The 21,088-nt window shown below is 37.2% G+C and overlaps 1 protein-coding gene across 5 annotated transcripts in view; it reads left to right on the top strand.

Moving 5' to 3' along the window:
• TMTC2 (transmembrane O-mannosyltransferase targeting cadherins 2) overlaps window positions 1-21,088 on the top strand; it is a 253,812-nt gene that overhangs the window by 146,986 nt on the left and 85,738 nt on the right. For all 5 annotated transcript variants that reach the window (XM_080569816.1, XM_080569814.1, XM_080569817.1 and 2 more), the window contains one exon: window positions 1,252-2,080. In XM_080569816.1, the coding sequence (XP_080425942.1) occupies window positions 1,252-2,080 (829 nt within the window). The remainder of the gene's footprint in view (window positions 1-1,251; window positions 2,081-21,088) is intronic.

Genomic DNA, 21,088 nt, shown 5'->3' with positions numbered 1-21,088 from the left:
TGAAAAATGATTGACATATAATTCTTTGTAATAATGGGGGGAAATAATATCAAAGTGCTTACACTGTGTCTGGAGCTATTTGGCAAATAGTTTTTCTATTCTTAAAGAAGGCATCTGAGGAATGGAAATACAAAAATTACACGTTATTTTAGCTTTCACAGATACTTCTGCAAAAAGAGAGTAATCCAAAACAGCTTTCATTTAGGGTGCCCATGTAATTGAGAGCAGAATTTAAGCTCATCAATCCTAGTAATAGGTGAGAAAGCCTTGCTTCCTGATTCTCGTTCAGGGAGAAGTGGTATGTTTCTGCAAGTGTATGAATAAGTATGTGTTTTCTAATGGGGAGGGGGAGAGCCTGACAAGCAGCTCCAGCTGGCAAATACTGAGTTATTCCATAAATAAGTGGTGGTTCTTAGAGTTGCTAGTATGATGACATGAGTAGGCGGAGACATCTGAATGCTTCACATATTGTTATTTAGATGGGTATAAAGGTGTGAAAGGTTTTAACGCAGTGGTTTAATATGGTGTGCTTCACGAAAAAAAAAGAAAACAACAACAACAACAAAACATATTTGGCTGTGAGACGCAAAAATGAAATGGAGCTTTATGTAACAGACACATCTGAAGGCTCCAGATGATCATTGTAATTAATTGGAAAGGAAGACCTAAACATGGAATCTGTGTCTGTTTTCCTGTCTTGCCTTCTTGGAAAGTGTATCTGTTTGTTAGACGTAATACATAAGATGGTACTTTAGGAAAGATGTTCATTAGGGAGAATTAGTCTGGAACATTCTCTAAATTTCAAATCGAGTTGAGGCAAACTGTTGTTTTAGCCATAACCAGAAGCAAAGAAAGGATTTGGGAGGTTATTTGGAAACCATTGTAAGGTTCCATAAATTACTCTAAAATAAAGAATTTTCAGAGCATTATTCAGTTACTTTGGGGAAGTCTTAAGCAAGGACTGGCAGCCCTAAGATCTCAAGGCTTGATTCTGATACAGCCTTGATACAGTTCAAATGGAAGAGCTTGTTCTTTTAGTTTATGGTCAACAGCATACATCAACATTTTGTGAGCCAAACATCAGACTTACAATACCTGAGTTTTATTACAAGGAAAAAAAAAAAAACACCAACAGTTGTATGAGATATTTCTTGATTTCTTTTTTTTATGATTTAAAATGAATTATGATTTAAATACCTGGTATAGCTGGTGTCAATTTATACTCATGATTCTTTATTTTCTTTATTTCAGAGGAAGAATTTAAGCCTTTTCTTCAGCATTGGATTATTGACCTCCTGGGGGACTGCACTGCTGGGTGTCCGCTTATACTGGATGGGCAACAAGCCCCCAAGTTTCTCCAACTCTGACAATCCAGCAGCTGACTCGGACAGTTTTCTCACACGAACGCTCACCTTCCTTTACCTGCCGACCAAGAATCTCTGGCTGTTGCTTTGCCCAGACACCCTCAGCTTCGACTGGTCCATGGATGCCGTGCCTCTTCTGAAAGCAGTCAGCGACTGGAGGAATCTACACACTGTGGCCTTCTATGCTGGACTCCTCCTCCTCGCCTGCTTTAGCTTGAAGGGCTCCGGCAACGAGAGAGAATGCAATGGGAAAAGTGTAATGAATGGCAAGCAGAATGCTAATGGGCATAGCTGTCACTCAGAGGTGGAATATAAGACACTGGAGGGGAAGTCAAGCTTCGCATCAAAGGAAGAGAATGGCATAAAAAGGCATGAAATTCAGAAACTGCAGCTTCCTTCAACTGAGAACATTGTCATTCTGTCTCTGTCTTTGTTAATAGTGCCCTTCGTTCCTGCCACAAACCTATTTTTCTATGTTGGCTTTGTAATAGCAGAGCGTGTGCTGTATGTTCCTAGTATGGGCTTCTGCCTGCTGGTTACAGTAGGTGTCAGAGCCCTTTATGTCAAAGCCCAAAAGCGCTTTCTGAAGAACTTGGTCTTTTGTTCCACTGCTGCATTGATTGTTTTCTATGGACTCAAGACTGTTGTCAGGAATGGGGACTGGCAGAATGAGGAGATGCTGTATAGGTCAGGGATAAAAGTAAACCCTGCTAAAGGTAATTTTTGCTCTTCATGGTAAATGTTTCATTTCTTCTTGTCTGTCTTTGCCTTTGAATTGTCTGATTTCATTAACTGTTTCTGAAGAAGATGCTTCAGGAATATCTGTCTAAAGCAGTATATGCTTCAGTAAAAACGAGAAAAAGGATGAATGTGTTTTGATTAGGTGTCACAGGTTTGGCATTAATGCGCAGAAAGTGAGACCCAAAGGTAAGAGGACACTTACTTTTTCATTGATCTTAGTTCTTTATTTTGGAATTAAAGATGGAATATGATTATTACAGGCTCCACCCTGGTAATTTTCCATTTGGTATCCATCGCCCTAATGGAATTTTTTTTCTAACGTTCACTGAATGTTCTGTTTGCTATGAACAGAGATATAAAAAGTAGCCAGGGAGAGCATTAAGGAGTTGCTATTTTTTTTTAATTTTATCTGACGCAAATAACGTCAATGCTACATAATAAAAATGAGGAAATGAGGTCATACTATTCAGCCTAGGAAATGACTGTGGTTCCTCCTGCATCCAAGCCCTGTAAAGAATTATTGTCAAGTACGTGTACCTTCATGTTAATATATAAATGTCAGCCATTGGTAACATTGCCCAGCTACTTCTTTCCAAGGTTGTATCTGTGCTGTAATGAAATGTGACTGCAGCTAGTGTAAACACATCCAAACTGGCAGTAAACTGGTTAGTGTAGGGATCGGTAGCAATGTTTGGCTGTGGCTCTGTGGTTTCAGCATATACAGCAGATCCAGCTGGGATCCTGAGCTGCCTTGGCTGTACTGCTCTTGGCACATGAGCAAGTTTATGTGAGAACAGTCAAAATACCACCTGTGAGTGCCATGTAGGCATTGACTAAGCCTTCGTTATTCACAATTCATCAGAAGTGAGAAGGGATCACTGATTGCTTTGCCTGTCTGTGAAAGAAAAATTTGACAGCGCTTGAGCATATCACACTTGGGTTTTTCCAGTTCTCTGCTCAAAAGCCCATTATATGATTGCAAAGTCATCTGCCGACAGAACTGTGCATTTTGGTTAGACAGCTACATTGTGGCATAGTCTAAAAGCTGTGATGATAAGAGGCAAATGCAGATGTTACTGTGAGCTGATAGGGAGCGTAAAAGTGGATTTGGCAGATGAGATGCCTTGCAAAGCAGCATTAGAGTAGCTTGTCAATCATCAGTCTGACTTTGTAACTCTTCTTTTTGTGCTTTATTGCCCTAGGTAAAAATGTAGTTAAAACTATTAAATTTGTTGCTGCAGTAAGTGACTTTTTATTAAGTGTGAACAAGCATGTCCAATTTATGTTACTTTTTTTTTTTTCTAAAACTTAGTTGAGTGCATGAGGGCAAGACATGAGAAGGAACTGAACAGCAAGACAGCATGCCACACTGATATGATGCAGTGAGTGAGACTTACCAGTTTAGTGACAATGTAAAGCTTGCATTAAAAAGTTGGCATTCCTTGGGAAGAAAAGAGTGTGTATTAAAAGATTAGAGTATGTTCCTTTTTTGTTCTTGTTGGGGATGCCCAGATATCCCAGACTGCATTAGTAATTGTCTGCTTGTTTTGAGCCAATTTCTGTGATAAAAATACAAATTCTAGGTTTTTTTTTTAGGATTGGCTACAGTGTTGTCTGGAAATCAGACTGTTGTATATTGCACTCCCAGGAGACAAGGCGAGCTATTTTTATCATACACATCTCAGTATGTGCAGACTAATGTATATATGATTGTCTGGTTTCCTGCCATACAAGCTGACATTAAATTTCTTGTAATATATGCAAAAGCAAAGACAGCATGTCAGTGTGGTGATACAGACATGACTGAGCTGACTGTAAATCCCCTTAAAATATCCTGTTAAACTTCTGCTGAATATTTACTAGCCCACACACATTGTAACAAAGCTGGGTATCAGAAACTCCCGGCTAAAGCAACCTGTCACCCAACTCTATTCATTATTGTGAATACTTCCTAGATTATCCCTGGCTGTGACTATGCTAATTGTATTTTCTATTTCTCATACAATCAGGCAAGCCTGACTGGACTAGACTGGCTGCCAATCTAGCCAAAGCATTAAGAGATCAACAATTCACACTACTCTTCAGTAACTAAATGAGGTTGACATAGAAAAAACAATTTATTTTTGTTTGCCTCCTTTTTTTAATTTTTTGAATGCTAGTGATAAATAGGCTATTCATACAGAAAGACAATGGACTGTTCAGTCAAATGGTATAGTGGAGAAGTGTTTTCCTTCCTTTTAGGCTCCTAAGAAGAGGTTGCCACTCCTCATTTCTCTGTTTTCCTCATCTCGCAGCCATTTTTCCTCATGAGTATTTTCTCATTTCTGATCATTTTGAGCTGTGGGGTCCTTCTCCCTGCAGTCTTTGCTGCTCCTCCCTTCTGTCAGGAGCTTCTGGACAAAAGCTTCTTCTATCGCAGGCTGAAGTGAAGAGAGGGACCCCGTCAAGAACTCCCCGCTAGGAACCGATAAAGAAGTAGGACTCTGGGAAGAGCAGTTTTGTTGAAGCAGGGAGCTGAGCATTTTGTTCTAGATCCATCTGTGTGCTGGCCTGACTGGATGCCGCCACGCAACGGCCTTGAGCTGATGTGCCAGGCTAATATGTGTCAGGTTTATACATGCCAGGCTAATCAGGTTGCACGAGGGGCAAGCCGCTAGCACAGGTGCATCCGTGTGCTGGTGCCAGCAGACAGCTTTGGAAACGGAGTTATCTCGTGTGGTGCTGGTTTATAATCAGGCCTTCTGCGTTGCAGTGTGTGTAAGAATCTAATCTCCTCTGCTGCTGTGGGACAGTCAGACAAACGTTCTTAGTGGCCTCTCATCCTCGGTGAAGAAATTGTTGTTAAGTGCTTTGCCAGTGCTGTTGTTCTGGCCCCCTGGCTGGGACCCTGCAGGCCGCGCAGGCCTGGAGCGGTGTTCTGCCCCAGGTGAGACCTCCGGCCCCTGCAGGCAGCCACGGCCTTTCTCCAGGATACATTTTTCCAGGCTGCTTTTGTCAATCACTGGCAGTGTGGAAAAAATGCTCAAAAGCAGGATGTATTGCTCATTTCATCTGTCAAAGGAAAATAAAAAAAAAAAGCACAACAACCCAACCTCCACAACCAAATAAGCAAAAATACTCCATGTGAGAATCAGGCGGGCAGGCCCTGGTGAGGCCGCCCCAAGCCCTGCACGTCCCCAGGCCAGTGCTCAGCAGGCACCTGAGGGGGTTGGGAGGAGGATTGGGGGTTCCACGGCTGCATCTCTTACCAGGCTTGTTCATCTGCTGCTCTGGTGGTTATGGCTAGTATTTCAAATATCTTTAAAGTGATCTGAGCCTTGCCTCCTTACGATTTGTCAGCACTTGGGGGGAAAATAGGCAGGATTGATTAATGCAGTTTATAGATCCTGAAGTGGCTGTATGCATGTTTTGACACTAGGGAGGGAAAGGCGCAAGCGTTTCTCTCTGCTACCTTCAACTTAATGAGCAGCCGAACTGATGTAAAGCAGTTAATGTTATTTGAGTGTTCTTTTATAATGAAGGAAGCCTCCCAAAACGTAAAAACAAACCACAAAGTTAAAAATGGGTGGTAGCTGTCACATCTTTTCCAATTAGACTGTGAGTCATTCTGTGCTGATAGTTACCTTGTGTTTAATATGAAATTATAATGACATTGCATCTTGTTAGCTAAAGTTTTCTCTTTAGCACCAAAAGTAGGCTTCAAAAAGCATCATCTTTTACTTCAAGGCCATGTTGTACCTTGGAGTCCACATCATAATGATCTTTGATGTTCAGATATGTTTGCTGTACTGTTAAAGGCACTGATTAAAAAAATGGAAAATAACAGAGAGGCTTAGGCTGTTAGAGTGCTGCAGAGATATCCATTGCTTAATCATATTTACTGATGAAATTTTAGTCAATCTTAGTCTTCTGTTTTTTACCATGAAATTTGTAAGTGAACTTTGAAGATCTTTCCTGAAACTAGTTGACTTGCTGCACCAAATGGTGTAGTGTTCCTCACCGGATACTTAATTTCAATCATGTATTCAAGTCTTACTAAATTCATATATGTGACTACTGTTTTTGCAATGGGTTATGTAACAGGAAAGAGATTCTTCCAGAAGCAGTATTATGACATTATTGTGGTGCCTACACCTGGTCTGATAAGCCCTGTATTTGTGTCACTGACTGAAGTTGGCATTACAGCTTTTGCGTTCAGAACTAGCTTTTCACGTTGCTCAGATGTTTGTCCTTGTTCCATCACATACTAGTATTAATGAAACATCTTGGGCAGGTTAGTGGGACTTGAATATGTGCTATAGTCATTTCCTGAGTCAGTTTTTCTGTTATGATAAAAAGACTGGGCCTCCTGATTATAGTCATTCTTATTCTGCAGAAAACAAACAAACAAACAAACAACAACAACAAAAATCCCAACACCCTTAATATCTGTTGCATGAAAACAAAGTTGAAGTGAGTGGGTTAAGTTTTGTTAAAATAAACTTTACTGATGGAGTCAAATTGCATAGATTTTCCTGATATGTGATTAACATGAAGACTTAAAAACAAAAAATCCCTCCCGGCAAAGCCATTCAGGACACTTTTGCTTTTAAACATCTATCACCATGTTGTTCTCAGCAGGCAGCAGTTAAGACCAAGACATGGTGTTGACATAGAAGAGTACATATGTTTTTCTGTACAAATATAGAGCCACATACATTCTATCTTTCCATTTTTCCTCTACTTCAGTTCTCAGTATGAATTTTTCAATTGTGCTTAATGTTTTCAGAAGATATTCTAATCATGAAATACTCTTCTTGACCATAGTGCTCCTTACCTGTCCTACTTTTCTTTCATTTTTGACAAGGTTGTGAGATCTTTCTGCCTCATCCTACTATATTTGCATGTGTAGAAGATTTGTAGAACTTGCTTTGCTTTTTATCTATTTATTTATTGCATTTTTGGCATAGCGTTCAGCCTTGGTCAGTTTTAGTTGGAACTAAAACTTGGAACTTCATGGGTGATTACCTTTTTGTTTGTTTCATTTCTTATCTTCGATTTAGCATAGGATTGGCAAGGACTGCCTCTGTACATGCATGTGACTGTCGACATGAGTCTGAATTCAGCCATTGTGAAGCTTCTCAGTTGAAAAAAAAATGTACAGAGTAGCTATATACTCATTTGAGTAGTCATAAGAAGTACTAATTGCATTTTTATTTCATGTATAGTTTACATTCCATTTTATGTTATTAGTTTGGAGTTTAGTTTGCTGTAATGCCATTGGCTAAATAAAATTCAGGAATTTTTAATTTTTTAAAGGCAAATGTAGCTTATTGCATCTCATCTATGCAGCAGTATGCTTGTTTTTTCATCTGAATGGCAAAAAAAAAGCTTTGTATTTAATATGTTTTAAAATAGAAAATTTCATTTTTTTTATCCACGTTGAATCATTTGAAGGGTTAAGTTCCTCTTTAGTTTGCTGTTACTAATACAGCAATCAAATGTATTTAATTTAGAAATTGTTTTAAGTGCAAATATAGCAAAAACAAAACAAAAACTCATGAGCTAATTTTGTCCCCAGTTTAAAATTTTTTGACAAAGTACCCAAATTTTGCTCACCCAAGAATTGTTCCTGTGATATGAAATAAATAAATAAAAATCCATGCCTGTAAGCATAGAGCTTGTGTGCTCTGGTTCTGTGCACTTGGCTGGAAGGAAATACTAGAAGCTGTTTCCATCTGATTTGACAGCTTGCTGCTGTTATCCTTATCCGCTCTTAAAAAATGATTCTTTGCTAACAGAGTAGCTGTCAGTAAGCAGTCCCATCTTCCTCCTTCAACAGACAATGAAAATAGCAACTAACAGTGCAATGAGGAAAGTAGTTATAACATCTTGTAGTAAACTAGGTGAAGAAGGAATATTTCCTTCAAGTAAAAAGGGTGCATTAAACCCATATTTTCCATGATTATAACTATCTTTATATCTTTAATATCATGATTATTAATATCTTTATAGGAGATGAAAGGAGAAGAAATGCTTTAAGGTATGGCCTTCTTTGAATGTGTTTATTGTTAAGAGCACCTTCACCAGAACGGCCTGGTATTTAATCTTTTGACAAAATGTTACATGGATATTTTTCCTCACTTCTATTATTATTTTCAGCCTTTCTCAGAAACTCAGCTTTGGCTATTTATTTATTTATTTAGTTATTTTAAAGAAGAAATTACTGTAAAAGAAGTATAACTTCTGTCATGTGTTTCCAGACATCAGTAATAACCCGTGCACTGGCTCCTGTACTACATGGAAACACACGGAATAATTAAATTATCTTACGTAAGTAAAAAATAAATAAATAAATAAAATCAAAGGCAATAGTAATACATTTTAAAATATCATTAGCAATATATAAATTTCTATGTCTATATAGTTCTGTTATTGTTGTATATAAATTATGTAGGATATACCATGGTCAATTTGTGGTTTTTTTTTTTTTTCCCTGACAAAATGTCAGAATTTCAAGGGTAAATGTTGTACAGGATGCTTCAGACTTCTCAAAATAAATAGAAAATACTTTTTCTGTCTGCCAGTCTTAACAGCTTTAAAAGAGAATTCTCAGACTAGTAAGTGAATTGCATGGAATTGTTTGAAAGTTAAGTAAAAATAGTAGTCTCTGAAAATAGTGCAGGGCTCTGTAAATGGGTGGTACTGCTGCCCTGGACAATGAGAAAGTGTAGAAGGAATGGCCATTAGTAAGTTGTTTGGGAAACAGCCATAGTTATCTGGAGCATTTGAGCATCCCGCAGGCAGCCCAGCCTCAGCAAAACAGTCTGGTTATGCTAAATATGTTGGAGAGCTGAAGGAAAGTGGTTTACACTTCAGTTCAAAGTCTGAATTTATTCTCCAGTGACAGTATTCTCTCTTTCAGTTCTTCAGCAGTGCTGTAATTTCCTTTGAAACCCAAGTCACTGTGGGATATCTGCTTCTCCTTCAGCAGGATACCAGAAAGCTCAGTATTCTTCCTTTGTGTCTGTAGAGGACTGGAAACAAGTATAGTATATATATATATACATATATTTTTTTCTTTTAGCATAGTCCAACAGCACCTCTGATCTGTGAATCCTAAATAGCAGGGGGATAAGAAGAGAATCTGTTATTAACTACTAGCTAGACTTTTTTTTTTTTCCCTTTGCATATACTAAGAATTTGAAGAAATAAACAATTCTGAGACATGGACTCTTGTTACCCTGTTTTGAGACATGGACTCATCAGGCTGTTACTTCTTCCCCCGCCTTCCCAGAGGTGCTCTGCAAAATCATTCAACAAACTCATCTGTGCTAAAAACTGCAATGCAAATAAACCCACCCCTGGTCAAGGAGGGATTAGCTTTGGCAAGATGTTTTTTTGTGTGTGTGTTTTTTTGTTTGGCTGGTTGGTTTTGTTTTGTTGGTAGAATATTATGTGGATTGGATTAAGTTCAGTCTTTTTTTGGCCAAAAACGAATAGACTTTTTTCCGGTTTGGTTAAGGGTCGGGACTTCCATATTCATGTGCTGTGGACCTAGCTTGATTATTTTGGATGGAAAGAATTAGAGGAAAGTGAGATTATCCAGGTTGTTTCTCAAGCTGAGCATGTTTGCTTAAATGCATTAGATACTCACCCAGTTGTTCCATTATTTTACCTTCTTTTCAAAATATGTCAACTGTGGAAAATTTTTCTTTACCTACTGATTCTCAGCATGGGTTACATATCTTCATTTTCCTACTCATGGTGGATTTCATAGCAGTTCACACTGAGGTCCCATTACGTAAGTCTAGTAGAGAAACCAACCTTTAATATCAATGTGACAGTAATTTACACACATTCTGACGTCTCTTTATGACTTTTCTGGCAGTGTAAAATCCTTTTTTTTTTTCCAGTCCCCTTCCTTTGTAACCAAGAGTTTTATTCATCACTCGGACTTGGACTATCATTTCTGCCAGCCCTGCATTCATGCAAAAATTAGCTGATGGCTGATGCATTTACAGGATGTGCAGAAGGCTCACATTTAGTTTTGTTTGAAACTACAGAAAAGATCGCAAAATAGAGGAACCGAGTGCTCAGCGTCCTTTTGTTGTCTTTGCTTGGGTGCTGTAGCACACTGAACTTTTCTGTCAGTTCTCACACAGAAGATATATGGAATATGGGTTCATTAGGAATGCTAGTGAATCATTTTAGTCTCTTTCCTTAGTTTCATTACTGGCAAAAGATGAATTAGGTCACTTTATGATTCACCTTCTTCCATGCCATCCATATTTCCATACCAGTATGGATGTTTATTGGATGGTAAAGTTTCACAGGCTCTGTCTTGCCTTAGTAAGTGATTTGAAAACAAGCAAACAAGACCCGCTTTAGTGTCGTATAGAAGCCTACTTCCTAGATATGAACTATATTGCCTTTCCAAGTCTGACACATGTAGTTTGACTACTCTTAAAATTCTCTTGATTCGATAAACGCCAGCCCTCCTGTGGCTTCTCTGGCACATTCCCAGGACATTGTCCTCCCCGTTACCCTTTCCTGGAAGTGAGCCAACACAACCCATCTACTTTTAGCCTTGAGGACCAGGGCTGTCATTTCAGTCAGCTAAGCGCACCCTTCCATTTCTGTAGGCATCTGGCTTACAGCTCACCACTTGGGACGTAAGTGATAATTTTGAAATGTATCATAGATGATTTTTTTAGAATCACGCCTGCTGTTTTAAAAGTTACGTAATTTGACAAATTTAGTATACTGTCAAGTCTTTGCCTGAGTCAGTTTAGTGCTTGGAAGAGTTCCTCAGGGCTGATCCTGAAGTGTCTGAGGTGCCAGAGTTCTCCTCCTTCCACCTGTATTTTCCTGGTCCTCTGGTCCCCTCTCACTTTCTAGAAAAATTTGAGCACATCCCTCCTACAAAGTACAATTCATTATATCATGAGAGCTCTGGGACAGCCCTGGTTCACTGCTTAGTTCCTGACCCTTGTGAAGCTTCGTGATATGGCTTACTTAAGAGTGTTCACACACTTGCAGTGCACATAGCTAACAAAGCTGTGCAAACAAGTGTCATCGGGCTTCGCAGTGAATGAGAAAAGTGACTGGATTAGATGTTAAGGGTAGCATAATTCGTGTTTTCTCACTTCTTTTTTTTCTAACTTGGCTCAACTGATTCATCATTGCCTTCCCAAGAATTGCTGTAGCATGAGGGACAGGGTGGCATACAAGTGGACAAGGCTGAACTGAATGGGAAGGAGGGTGGTAGATGTGTGGCTGGGAAGCGTATTTCTTCTTGAACTTGTCTGTTGAGTAATGCTCAGGGGAAGCTATGCTGTCAAACATTTCTATAATGTTACTCTAAAAACATTTTACACTAGAACTAAAAACAGTAAGAAAGTACATTTGATCCCTTGGCACCTCAAACAAATGTACTAGCGACAATTTCTTCATACAGCAGTCTGTCATGTGTAGTGAGTAGGTGTGTCTAGGAGAAGTGGGGATTTCTGCATAGACCTCCCACTTTTCTTTGATGCTTCCATTATTCTGGGTGCTCCCTGAAGACTCCATTAATGTGATATTTAATGTTCAGTCAGGTTGCGGAACTCTCACACACTTGAGATTAGTTTTGTTAAAGCTAATCGGATTACTGAAATCTGCCAAGTATGTCCTAGAGAGAATGAGGGATCTGTACTCTAGACTAAACAGAGCAAATGGCAAAGCCTGAGAGCAGTCCCTCCTTACCAGCTGTTCGGCATCATCTCGGGGTTTTGTTGAACTGACAGAGCCACTGTTCTATATTTGAGGAGGAAAAGTTAACTTTCTGTAACTTCGCAAGGGGAATGCGTATATTGGACAGTAGTGTTGAACGTAGTAAAAGATGTCATACATTCATACCCATTTGCATCAGGGTTTCAGAACTAAGAAACAAAACCAAAACACTGCCTGCCAAAATTCAGTAGGTTCAGTACCCATGTTGACGGGGTGTTGGAGAGCTTTCAGAGCTCTGCATAGTTTTCAGATGAGTTTTTCTTTCACGTGCTGTCATTCCAAAAGCCCTGGAATTGATCAGCAAATGAAGTGTTGAACAAATGATATAAATAACACTCTTAATAAAAAGAAGAATAATATATAACAGTTAGGAGGTGGTAAATCTCTACTACAATCTGCTTCAACATTACTGTGTACCCACTGTAAAAAAAAATCAATACATAAAGTAGATTAAACTCATAAATTATGGGTACATAGAAACCATTTATCCCTTTAGGAAAAAGAAACAGGGCACTTCTGCTGTTGAGTTAAGAAAATGAGGTAACTTGATCAAAGTGTGTCTGTTAACAAGTGAAGTTTTTGTAGGAACAGCATTGTAAATTATATGGATGAATTTATGGCATATTTTAACAAACTCATTATTTCTTAGGAATAATAGGAAAAACAGAAATAGCTTGTATGAACTGTAATGTTCTCTTAGCAGAACTTATGCAAAACCTGTTCAACTTCTGAAGTAGTAACCTTTAGTGCTTGTGTGAACTTTTCTGTGCTCGAACCACTTAACAAGCATTATCTAATTGATCTGCTGAATATGTCTGTGAGATATAGTGGGTCTGTATTGTAGGAAACCTGTTTCAAATGTGGAGCTCTCTTCATTGACTTTTTTAGTGAGTGCAACTGAGCTTTTATACTTTTTATTCAGGAAACCTATTTTACTTCCATTGGTGAAACTCCTTCCCCATCTAGAACAAAGTGATTGCCTGATGAAATGTGAATGTTAAAGGCTGAAGCACCACTCTACTTTCCTTAGTAGTACCCTTGAAAGAAGAAGGAAAAAAAAAGCCATAAACTGCTGATGAATCTAACCTTTCGACAAGGAGGAAAAGGTGTTATTCTTTATAGCTATGAATATAAACTTTTAAATGTGAATTGGGTAACTAGTACTGTGCTCTCTCATCATGTGTTATTCCAGCAGTCCTGGATATTTGTGATCTTGTTGACAGCTATGGATGGCCTCTGTTGCAAAATCTCAGCCTTTTTTTCTTCAGTAGGATGAATTTTCCATTAACAAACATTGGTCTTAATATTTCAACTTCTTTCCTGTGAAGCAGACTGCACTTGGAACTCCTCAAAGAATCTCAGATTTCACTTTGGGACCTTTGTCTGCTCCCAAATGTGTTTTGGGAAGGATGACCCGTTAACGGAAGTTATGAATGCAGACCAAAATATAAAATGCAAATGCAAATATCAATGGTTCCCACAGTGTTTAAACTAAATAACTTAGTTTTCTTGGCCCTCATTTTATGAGAATGCTAATTATATGGAGAAATGTTCCGTACATCTCTCTTCTATATTACAAGAACACTTCCCCTTCTTCCTTTACTTCATTCCTCTAGAGGCTGTCATGCATTTACATTCCATTAGTGTCTAGCTGTGTTGTTGTGGTAGGCACTGTACAAACCCATAGTGAGACACAAGCCTTGGCAGGAAAAGCTTGCAATTAATGAATGAGTAACAAATGTCAAGAATAAAAATGGGAAGGCATCAGGAGGTGAAGCTTCCTGAACAACACATCTGAACAACAGATCAGCAGCAGAGCTGGGAGCAGAATATACCTCTTTTAATTTCTAGTTTAGTAACTGTAATATCAGCAGGAGGGAGCTGAATGTGATAGCAGCAATTTATCTATTTTAAAAGTATAAACTTGAGCACAAGAAAAAAATATGTTGTTTCTATGCAAGCCACGTTCTACATTAAGTTTATTTTTACTGACACATCTTCTGTTGTTGGCATTGTTCCATAAAATTCTCTAATTTTTGAATAGTCTTTAACTGTAACAGTGGTCCAGTGCTTCCAGTATAAGGAATACATGGCTTTCAGCTACTAATTCAGAGCTTTAAGTAGGTGGTAAAATGAATGATTCAGTTTGTAAATATTTGATCTAGAATTATCTGGTGTAGATGCTAAGACTGAATAGAAAAACTTTCTTGGTGAAAGTTCCAGAATTTTTTAATATTGTTTGCTCCCCTTTACGATAGAGCTGAGAGCTTCACAAAGTGCTGCTGCACTCGCCTCTGCCTGTGTGGTGGCGATGTCTGCTGCAGGTTGAGGTGGCAATGTCAGTGCTTACAAGCTGTGGTTTTCTTACTGATAGCCGAAAAGTAATAATTTATAGTACAAAATTAAAAAGTGTTAAGAACATGGTAAAAACAAACACACAAACAAACAAAAAAAACCACACCAAAACCCCACCCATCCACCCAACCAAAACCAAAGCGTCCTAAACTGGTCACCTGGCTTGTCATGCTCCAGTAATTAATTCACATAAAAGTTAATAGCAAAAGAGAAGAGGTTATTTCTTTTGGGGTTTAGCTATATTTTATGCTCCCAACTTTTATAATTTAATTTAGTGCTCACGGGGCTGGTATGTTGACAGCTCCATATATACTGGTCCCTCTAAGACATGTTGCATGGGCAGTGCCAGTGAAACCTTCTCCGTGCTGGTTCTGCCATTTCTCAGAAGCATCACCTGGAAAGTAGTAAAGTCTCCTAACTTTCCATATTGTTATTTTAGTCAGATCTTAAATCTTTAAGATTTGACTCCATTACACTGGTAACTACCAAAGTAACTGATTTCAGGGGAAAAGTAATAACAATAATAATAAAAAAAAACAACCCTACACTGAAAATTAGTCAAACTGTGATGTAAATTCTTGGAAAGCATCACATTTCAAAGTGGGAAAGCGTAGTTTGTACTGTTTTCTCATTGTAAAAATCTTGGTTTTGCCATACTGTTTTACTACCTGTTTCCCTTTGATTTTCTTATGTGACAAGTTCATAGTGAAAGAAAACATAAAAATGCACCAACTGGAATGCAAATTTCAAATATTGATGCTGTCAGCAAGAAAAGATTATTAGTGTACTGAACGGAAGAACTGGTTTATATAAAACGTACACATCTTTCAATTGACTTGTTAGTCTTGGAAGGAGAGAGAAGCAAATGGAAGGTCAGTTTGGACAGTACTGGAAACAGAAGAAAGTGTTTAAGAAAAGTAAAAATAGAACTCGATTAAATTATTTCATCATCCAAAGAAAAGTCTTACCACTGATAATAGTGAGGAAATTCAAAAAGTTTTGAGTGGGAATGATGCTTTAGAGCTTTGCAGCATCTGTTGGGCCCATGAGCTTAATCATCTTTGATAAGCCTTGGTATCTTATGTCTGTAAAGTAAACAGGAGAACAGAAATAACTTTCTCATGAAGTTATGAGTCCTGATGGTTTAGGCATAAAATTGTAGGGGAATATGGAGGAAATGCACTGTTTATCAGCTTGATGTGGGAGCTGGTATGTTTTGATACAAGTCAGCATTACGTTCACAAAGTGAAGAAGCCAGTGGCACACTAACAGATTCGTGAATGCACGTCTGCCATGCACTTCTTAAGTGTTGATAATTGTGTTGATAAGTACCATAGTTCTCTTTCCACACCATTTTTGGCAGTGATATAATGATAACCCCCTCCTCCATTTCGTTAATCTGGATGGGGAGGAAAGCAAAAATACTCATTAAAAAGCCTATTTTATTCAATAAACAAAATTATCTTTAGGAATTAGGCTCAAAAATACATACTCTCACTGCTTTTTCATGTAGTTTGGAATTGTGAAATAGTTTTCAAAATTGGACTTCTTTCTCTTCAAGGGGGTTTACATAAAGTGGGTTGTTTGCTTCGTTCTTGGTCTTATGTGCACCCCTTTCTTGTCTCTTCCAAATGGGAAGACTGAGATTAGTACTAGTCAAAATTAACCAAAAAAAAAAAAAAGGCAAATTCTGTTTTTCTAGTGAAGTTGAACATTAAAGATTCTTGTGTTAATGTCCTTTAACATAAATGTTGTCCAGGAGCACCTATTTAATGGCTGTTACATAAGAACACAAATGCAATTGTGGTGGTACAGAACAGCAGATGTATTGCAGAAGTTTAAAAAAAAAAAAAAAAGAGAAAAAGAAAAGACATTAAAATAATAATAATAGTAAAGAAAGCTTTTAGAAAGCTTTTTTTTTTTTTTTTTTTTTTTTCCAGGACCAGCATCTTTTCACCCCTCAAATCTGTTTATGAAAAAAACAAAGATGATAATTGTTATGCCTTCACTTTTTTTTCTTCACAGAGAGTCAGGAGAAATGCAGAGAGATTGTCAACAGGAATAGTACAACCTGGAACTACTGTTATTAATGTCAGATGCTAAAGAATAGTAAATAATGCATAAATACCCATAAAGCTCTGTAGAAGTTTCTTTGGCTTGACGTGCATTGTTCTGTGAACTAGAGTTGCTAGTTTGGGCTGCTGAGAATTTAATTATGAACGATTTAGCTGTTCCCTAAGTATTTCGGTAGCTGTTCAAGTAGTTTATCACTGTCACTCAAGTAATAGTCTTGTTCATGTTTTTTGATGCCTCCATCATTTTCTGTTTTAACTTATATTTTATGAATCAGTTTTACAATTTTAACGTGTGAACAATATTGAAAAACGCCAATAATTTGTCGATATGAATTGTGAAAATCGCATATATATTTTTTAAACTTTGAATCCTATGTTTTGTTTCATCAGTTTTCAAGTATGTTTGCTCGAAGTAAGACTTAAAAAAGGCAGTGTTTGCCCCATGACTTAATACATTGAGAAACACAGCATTTTCCTTTTCTTGGTAGATTATTTTAAAAAGTTTATCAGGTTATATTTTGGTGGTTTAATGGGGGATGTTATTTGGATTTTTTTTTGTTTTGTCTTGTTCCAGCAGAGGTGTTTTGTTAATAGATTGTGACTTCCCAAACAGCTTTTATTATTATCTCATTTTTGGTTTCTTATTGCATGGATTAAATAAGGATGATGGGTGGGAAGGAGAATCCTCTTTTAGTACTTTGGGTTATCTTTCTTAATCATTAGCTTTTTTTTTTTTTTTTTAAAGAAAATGATTGGATCAAATAGTTCACATATATGTTTTGCACTGTGTGTATTTTTCTGAAACTTTACTTTGTTGCTTTATAATTTGCATTTCACTGAATGGAAAAGCATAATTCTTGATTCAGTAGAAAGGGAAGGATTTATTTAAATTATGATATTTGCACACATCCGTTTCCATTTCTGATTTGTTTTCATAGCTCAATTACAACCTGAAAGTTCAATTTTTCTGATCAGTAGAATGTGCTTCTTAAATCTAGGCAGATTAAAATGGACAACATTGTTCCTGCCTCACTATTGTTTGTCTTGCTGTCTTTCAGAATGAAGGTGCAAAGAGAAGCTTTGATATGTCAACTTACTTTTTAAGACATTTTAAGTCTTAATCCTCAGTTTCTATGAGATAGTTCAGAAAAAAAGTTAAATTTTGAAGCTGAATTTTCTCATATTCATTTTCATTTTGAAAGCATTTAAATGCCTGAGATCTTGAGGTACTCTCACTGCTAGGCTATGTAAGTGTCATTTTTAAAGTCAGATAGAAATCTATTTTGATGTGGCCAGAATTATACTACTTAAAGAATTGTTTGGTTTTGTACTTGGTGCTACCTTTTCTTGCTCCATTAAAAGAACCACCACCCCCCCCCAAAAAAAAAAAAAAACAACTCACAGCCCACACCTTTAAAATGTCCATTTTCCTGCCAAGAAATCTAATGAATAGTGGTTCGCAGGTACCAGGAGATTTTTCAGTTTATCACTGGCTTAGATGAAATGGAGTTTTAATTTTTAATATGTCCATTTATGTCGAGTAAGATCTATGAAACTGTATGTGATGAAGTACAGCTTGAATAGACCAACTGTTTCTTAGGTGTTTGAGATGTGTGAATGTTACCTTTGTTCCCATGCTATGATGGAGTATTATTTCTAAAAGACCTGGGACTATTTCTATCTCAAAGTTGGAGCACAGGGAATTAAGCAGCAGGCAAAAAGTAAATATTGCAAAGCTGTTTCATTCACAGCTTGCTTTTTCTGTTGAGCTGAATAGGGTCTCCTATCACGGAAAAATTGAATTTGTAATTAAAGATTAAATTGTGCTACATATGCAGTTTAGCATCTTCTGAATGTTAAGTGTTCCTCTTTGCAATGCTAATTTGGGGTATTGCAGATTTTGTATGAAAAATATACTAGGTGGAATAAAAATCCATAGTAAATGACAGAATTACAGATCTATTTTCTTTACTTTTGATTATATTCATTTTTAATTTCTCACTATGTACAGATGGAAAATAGTCGTGTGCTGTAATTTAGTTGGAGTCATTGAGTATGTTTTTGATAGGTATGTTGTATCATGGCCAGGTATAATTTTGCTCCTGTTTCTGAATGGGCATATTTTGCAGGGCAAATTTGGCTTGAGATAAGGATCGAGAAGTCGGGTGCCTGAGATGTAGTAAATAATTGAAGTTCTTTTTTTTTTTTCTTTTTTTTTTCCCTAAGGTTGATTGCCCTACCTAAGACAAATAAGGAGTGAAATTCCTTGAGTTGCCAAGGCAGCCTCCTTTCCAAGTATTCTGCTCTTTTTTTCTCTCCCCAGGTACCAGCTATTGAAAGAGGACGTGGTTGCTGCAGGCGATAGCTGCCCTGAATGCCTAGGGCTGCTAGTATGAGCTCGACAAACAGCATTTGTTCTATCAATTGTTCCTCATAGCTTCATCTCCAGGCAGTACGAGATCATTCGTCTGTCTAATTCTGTATATACATAGATGTGAAGGTTTATACCAAGCTTTTATGGTCTAGGGAAGTAAAAAGACCTTGGTTTCCATATTCCTCTGAATAATAAATTATGAGATTATTGAGTTTTATGTTAGTTATTTTCTGCTAGTATAAGTTCTTTTAGTATCACATTAGGCTAAAATAATCATTCACAGATAGAGATTAAAAAAGTTTTACAAGTTGAGACAAAAGTCTAAATGGAATACGTTTCAGATGTAGTAACACTGGTTTAATACTGATATTAAGGTCTTGACACAGAATACTTTTCAGACTGTAAAATAAGGTATTGCCTTAAAGAATACATTAACTTGGTTAAATACCAAGTATATTTAGTATATTTAACAGTGTTGATAGGATTTTTTTCAGTCTGGTATCTGAAAAGATGAACCAAATCATTCTTTTGTGCATCTTTTCGTTTTCTGAGCTTCGGTGTTTTGGGGAGGAAGTAACTATGTAGCAGGAAATAGTTATGGGTTGTCCAAATGGTCATTTAATGCAATGCTCTGGTGTAGGAGATGGGAGTGAAAACAGAAGTAGCTGCAGAGTGTATGGAATGTACATCTATGGGAAATGGGATGGCTGCAGACGGCACAAGCAGCATCAGGGTTTGTGTTCACAAATGGGTTAAAAAAATTCTGTGTTTTTCTGACAAGTGTTTATGCTTACAGGCTGGCTAGTAGTCATGTGAGGTGGTGCTTCCAAAGTGGTTTCTGTGCTTAAAAAAGAATAGTAACAGTAATGGGGAGATAAATTCAGAATTCAGCATGCAGGGTGTAAAACCTGAGTGAATCTGAGAATATTTTAACAGTTTCACTAAGTAAAAGAATGGTGGAACTTTTTTGTGACTTTTCTCAATTTAGTGAAAAACAACTTCTGAATTATTTTCCTTCTTATAAAATACTATGGTAAAATAAAGTGATATAGAAATGATACCTTCTGTTCTCATGGAAACATTGTTTGTTTGTTTCTTAGCAAAATATATTGTGTACAATTGAATGATTTTACTTTTGTGAATCCTAAAAGGGTTCCATCATTTTTCCCAGCAATAATTAATTTGTTCTGCTCAGAAGAAAATGCTGTTTGCTGTTGTATTCATCCTTAAGGCAGGATGCTTTTGCAGCAAACCACAGAAGCTTGAAAGCAATATACTTTCTAAGGAAGAACATGTACCTTAAATAATTATCAGTCCATTAGCAGTATGATAAAACTACATCGAGTTTGTATTTCTCATGCTTGATATAAATTTCTGTAAAATGGGCTTGAATAACTGAAGAAGCAGAATTTGACAGCTATTTGAGCTAATGTTTGTTGTTCGTACATCTGGAGGGAAGAAGAGTTTGCCATATATGTGTGTGTATAGTGAAAGGATGGGCATCATCTTTCCATTCCTCTTGCTCATAAAAAAGAAATACTTGTGAAAGTAGAGCTATTTTATGAAACAACTTTGATCTATTATAAGCGTAATGTGAAGCATAATGTGCCTTTTTTTTTCCATGTATACACATAGGCTACAGTTGTAAGGCCAGTTAAATTAGCTTCCTAAATTGTGAATAACATGGGCTGCATTTTCTATAAGACATTAGTTCCAGTTTCTTTTGTAAGTACACTTTTTGTGCAGCTCAACAAAACTGCAAAAGGAACACATGTGGAGCCTTAAATATGTTTTTTACCTCAAATCCTTTATAGATGGGATATAAAAGGGCATTGTATAAAATAATAAATTGTATAGAAAGGAGCCACATGTTTTCCAAGTAGAAAAGTGCATTTTAGTGATCTGTGTAGTATTTTTATATCCATATGGCATACTTTTAATCCTGGTTACTTACCTTACTGTTCTTTCAATTCTTGTGTCATATGTTAGTTTTCATACTTCATTGAGAGTTGTGTCTGCCCTGGGAACGTTCCTTGCAGGTTTGAGTAGATAAGCTTAAAAAAAAAAAGAAACTAGGAAGATGCTCTAGCTCCACATTTAACCCTGAGGGTTTTTATTTAGAGGTGTTGTAAAAGAAAATGGTCCTTTCCCTTTGTTATAATTGTTTCTAAAGCATACAGATATGTATTGCTTTTCAAGTTCTTTTTCCCACCCAAAAGCTGTATGTATGCAGACTGTATGCAAATCACTGCTACAAGATGTACATCTCATAGTAAGATGCAATGATACAGAGAACTGGGGGAAAAACCAAGCAACCTCCCCTCCCCATCCATAAAAATAGCTTCTCTGTGGGTTTTGCCTCCCTGTGGAACTTCCTTGTGCTCAGATACCGTGTCACGTGTAATTGGATTGGAGCTCTTCCTGAA

This window comes from Anser brachyrhynchus (assembly GCF_964034855.1).
Source record: "Anser brachyrhynchus genome assembly, chromosome: 1".
In the NCBI taxonomy this organism is placed as follows: domain Eukaryota; kingdom Metazoa; phylum Chordata; class Aves; order Anseriformes; family Anatidae; genus Anser; species Anser brachyrhynchus.
This window is presented reverse-complemented; position numbering and strand designations above follow the sequence as displayed.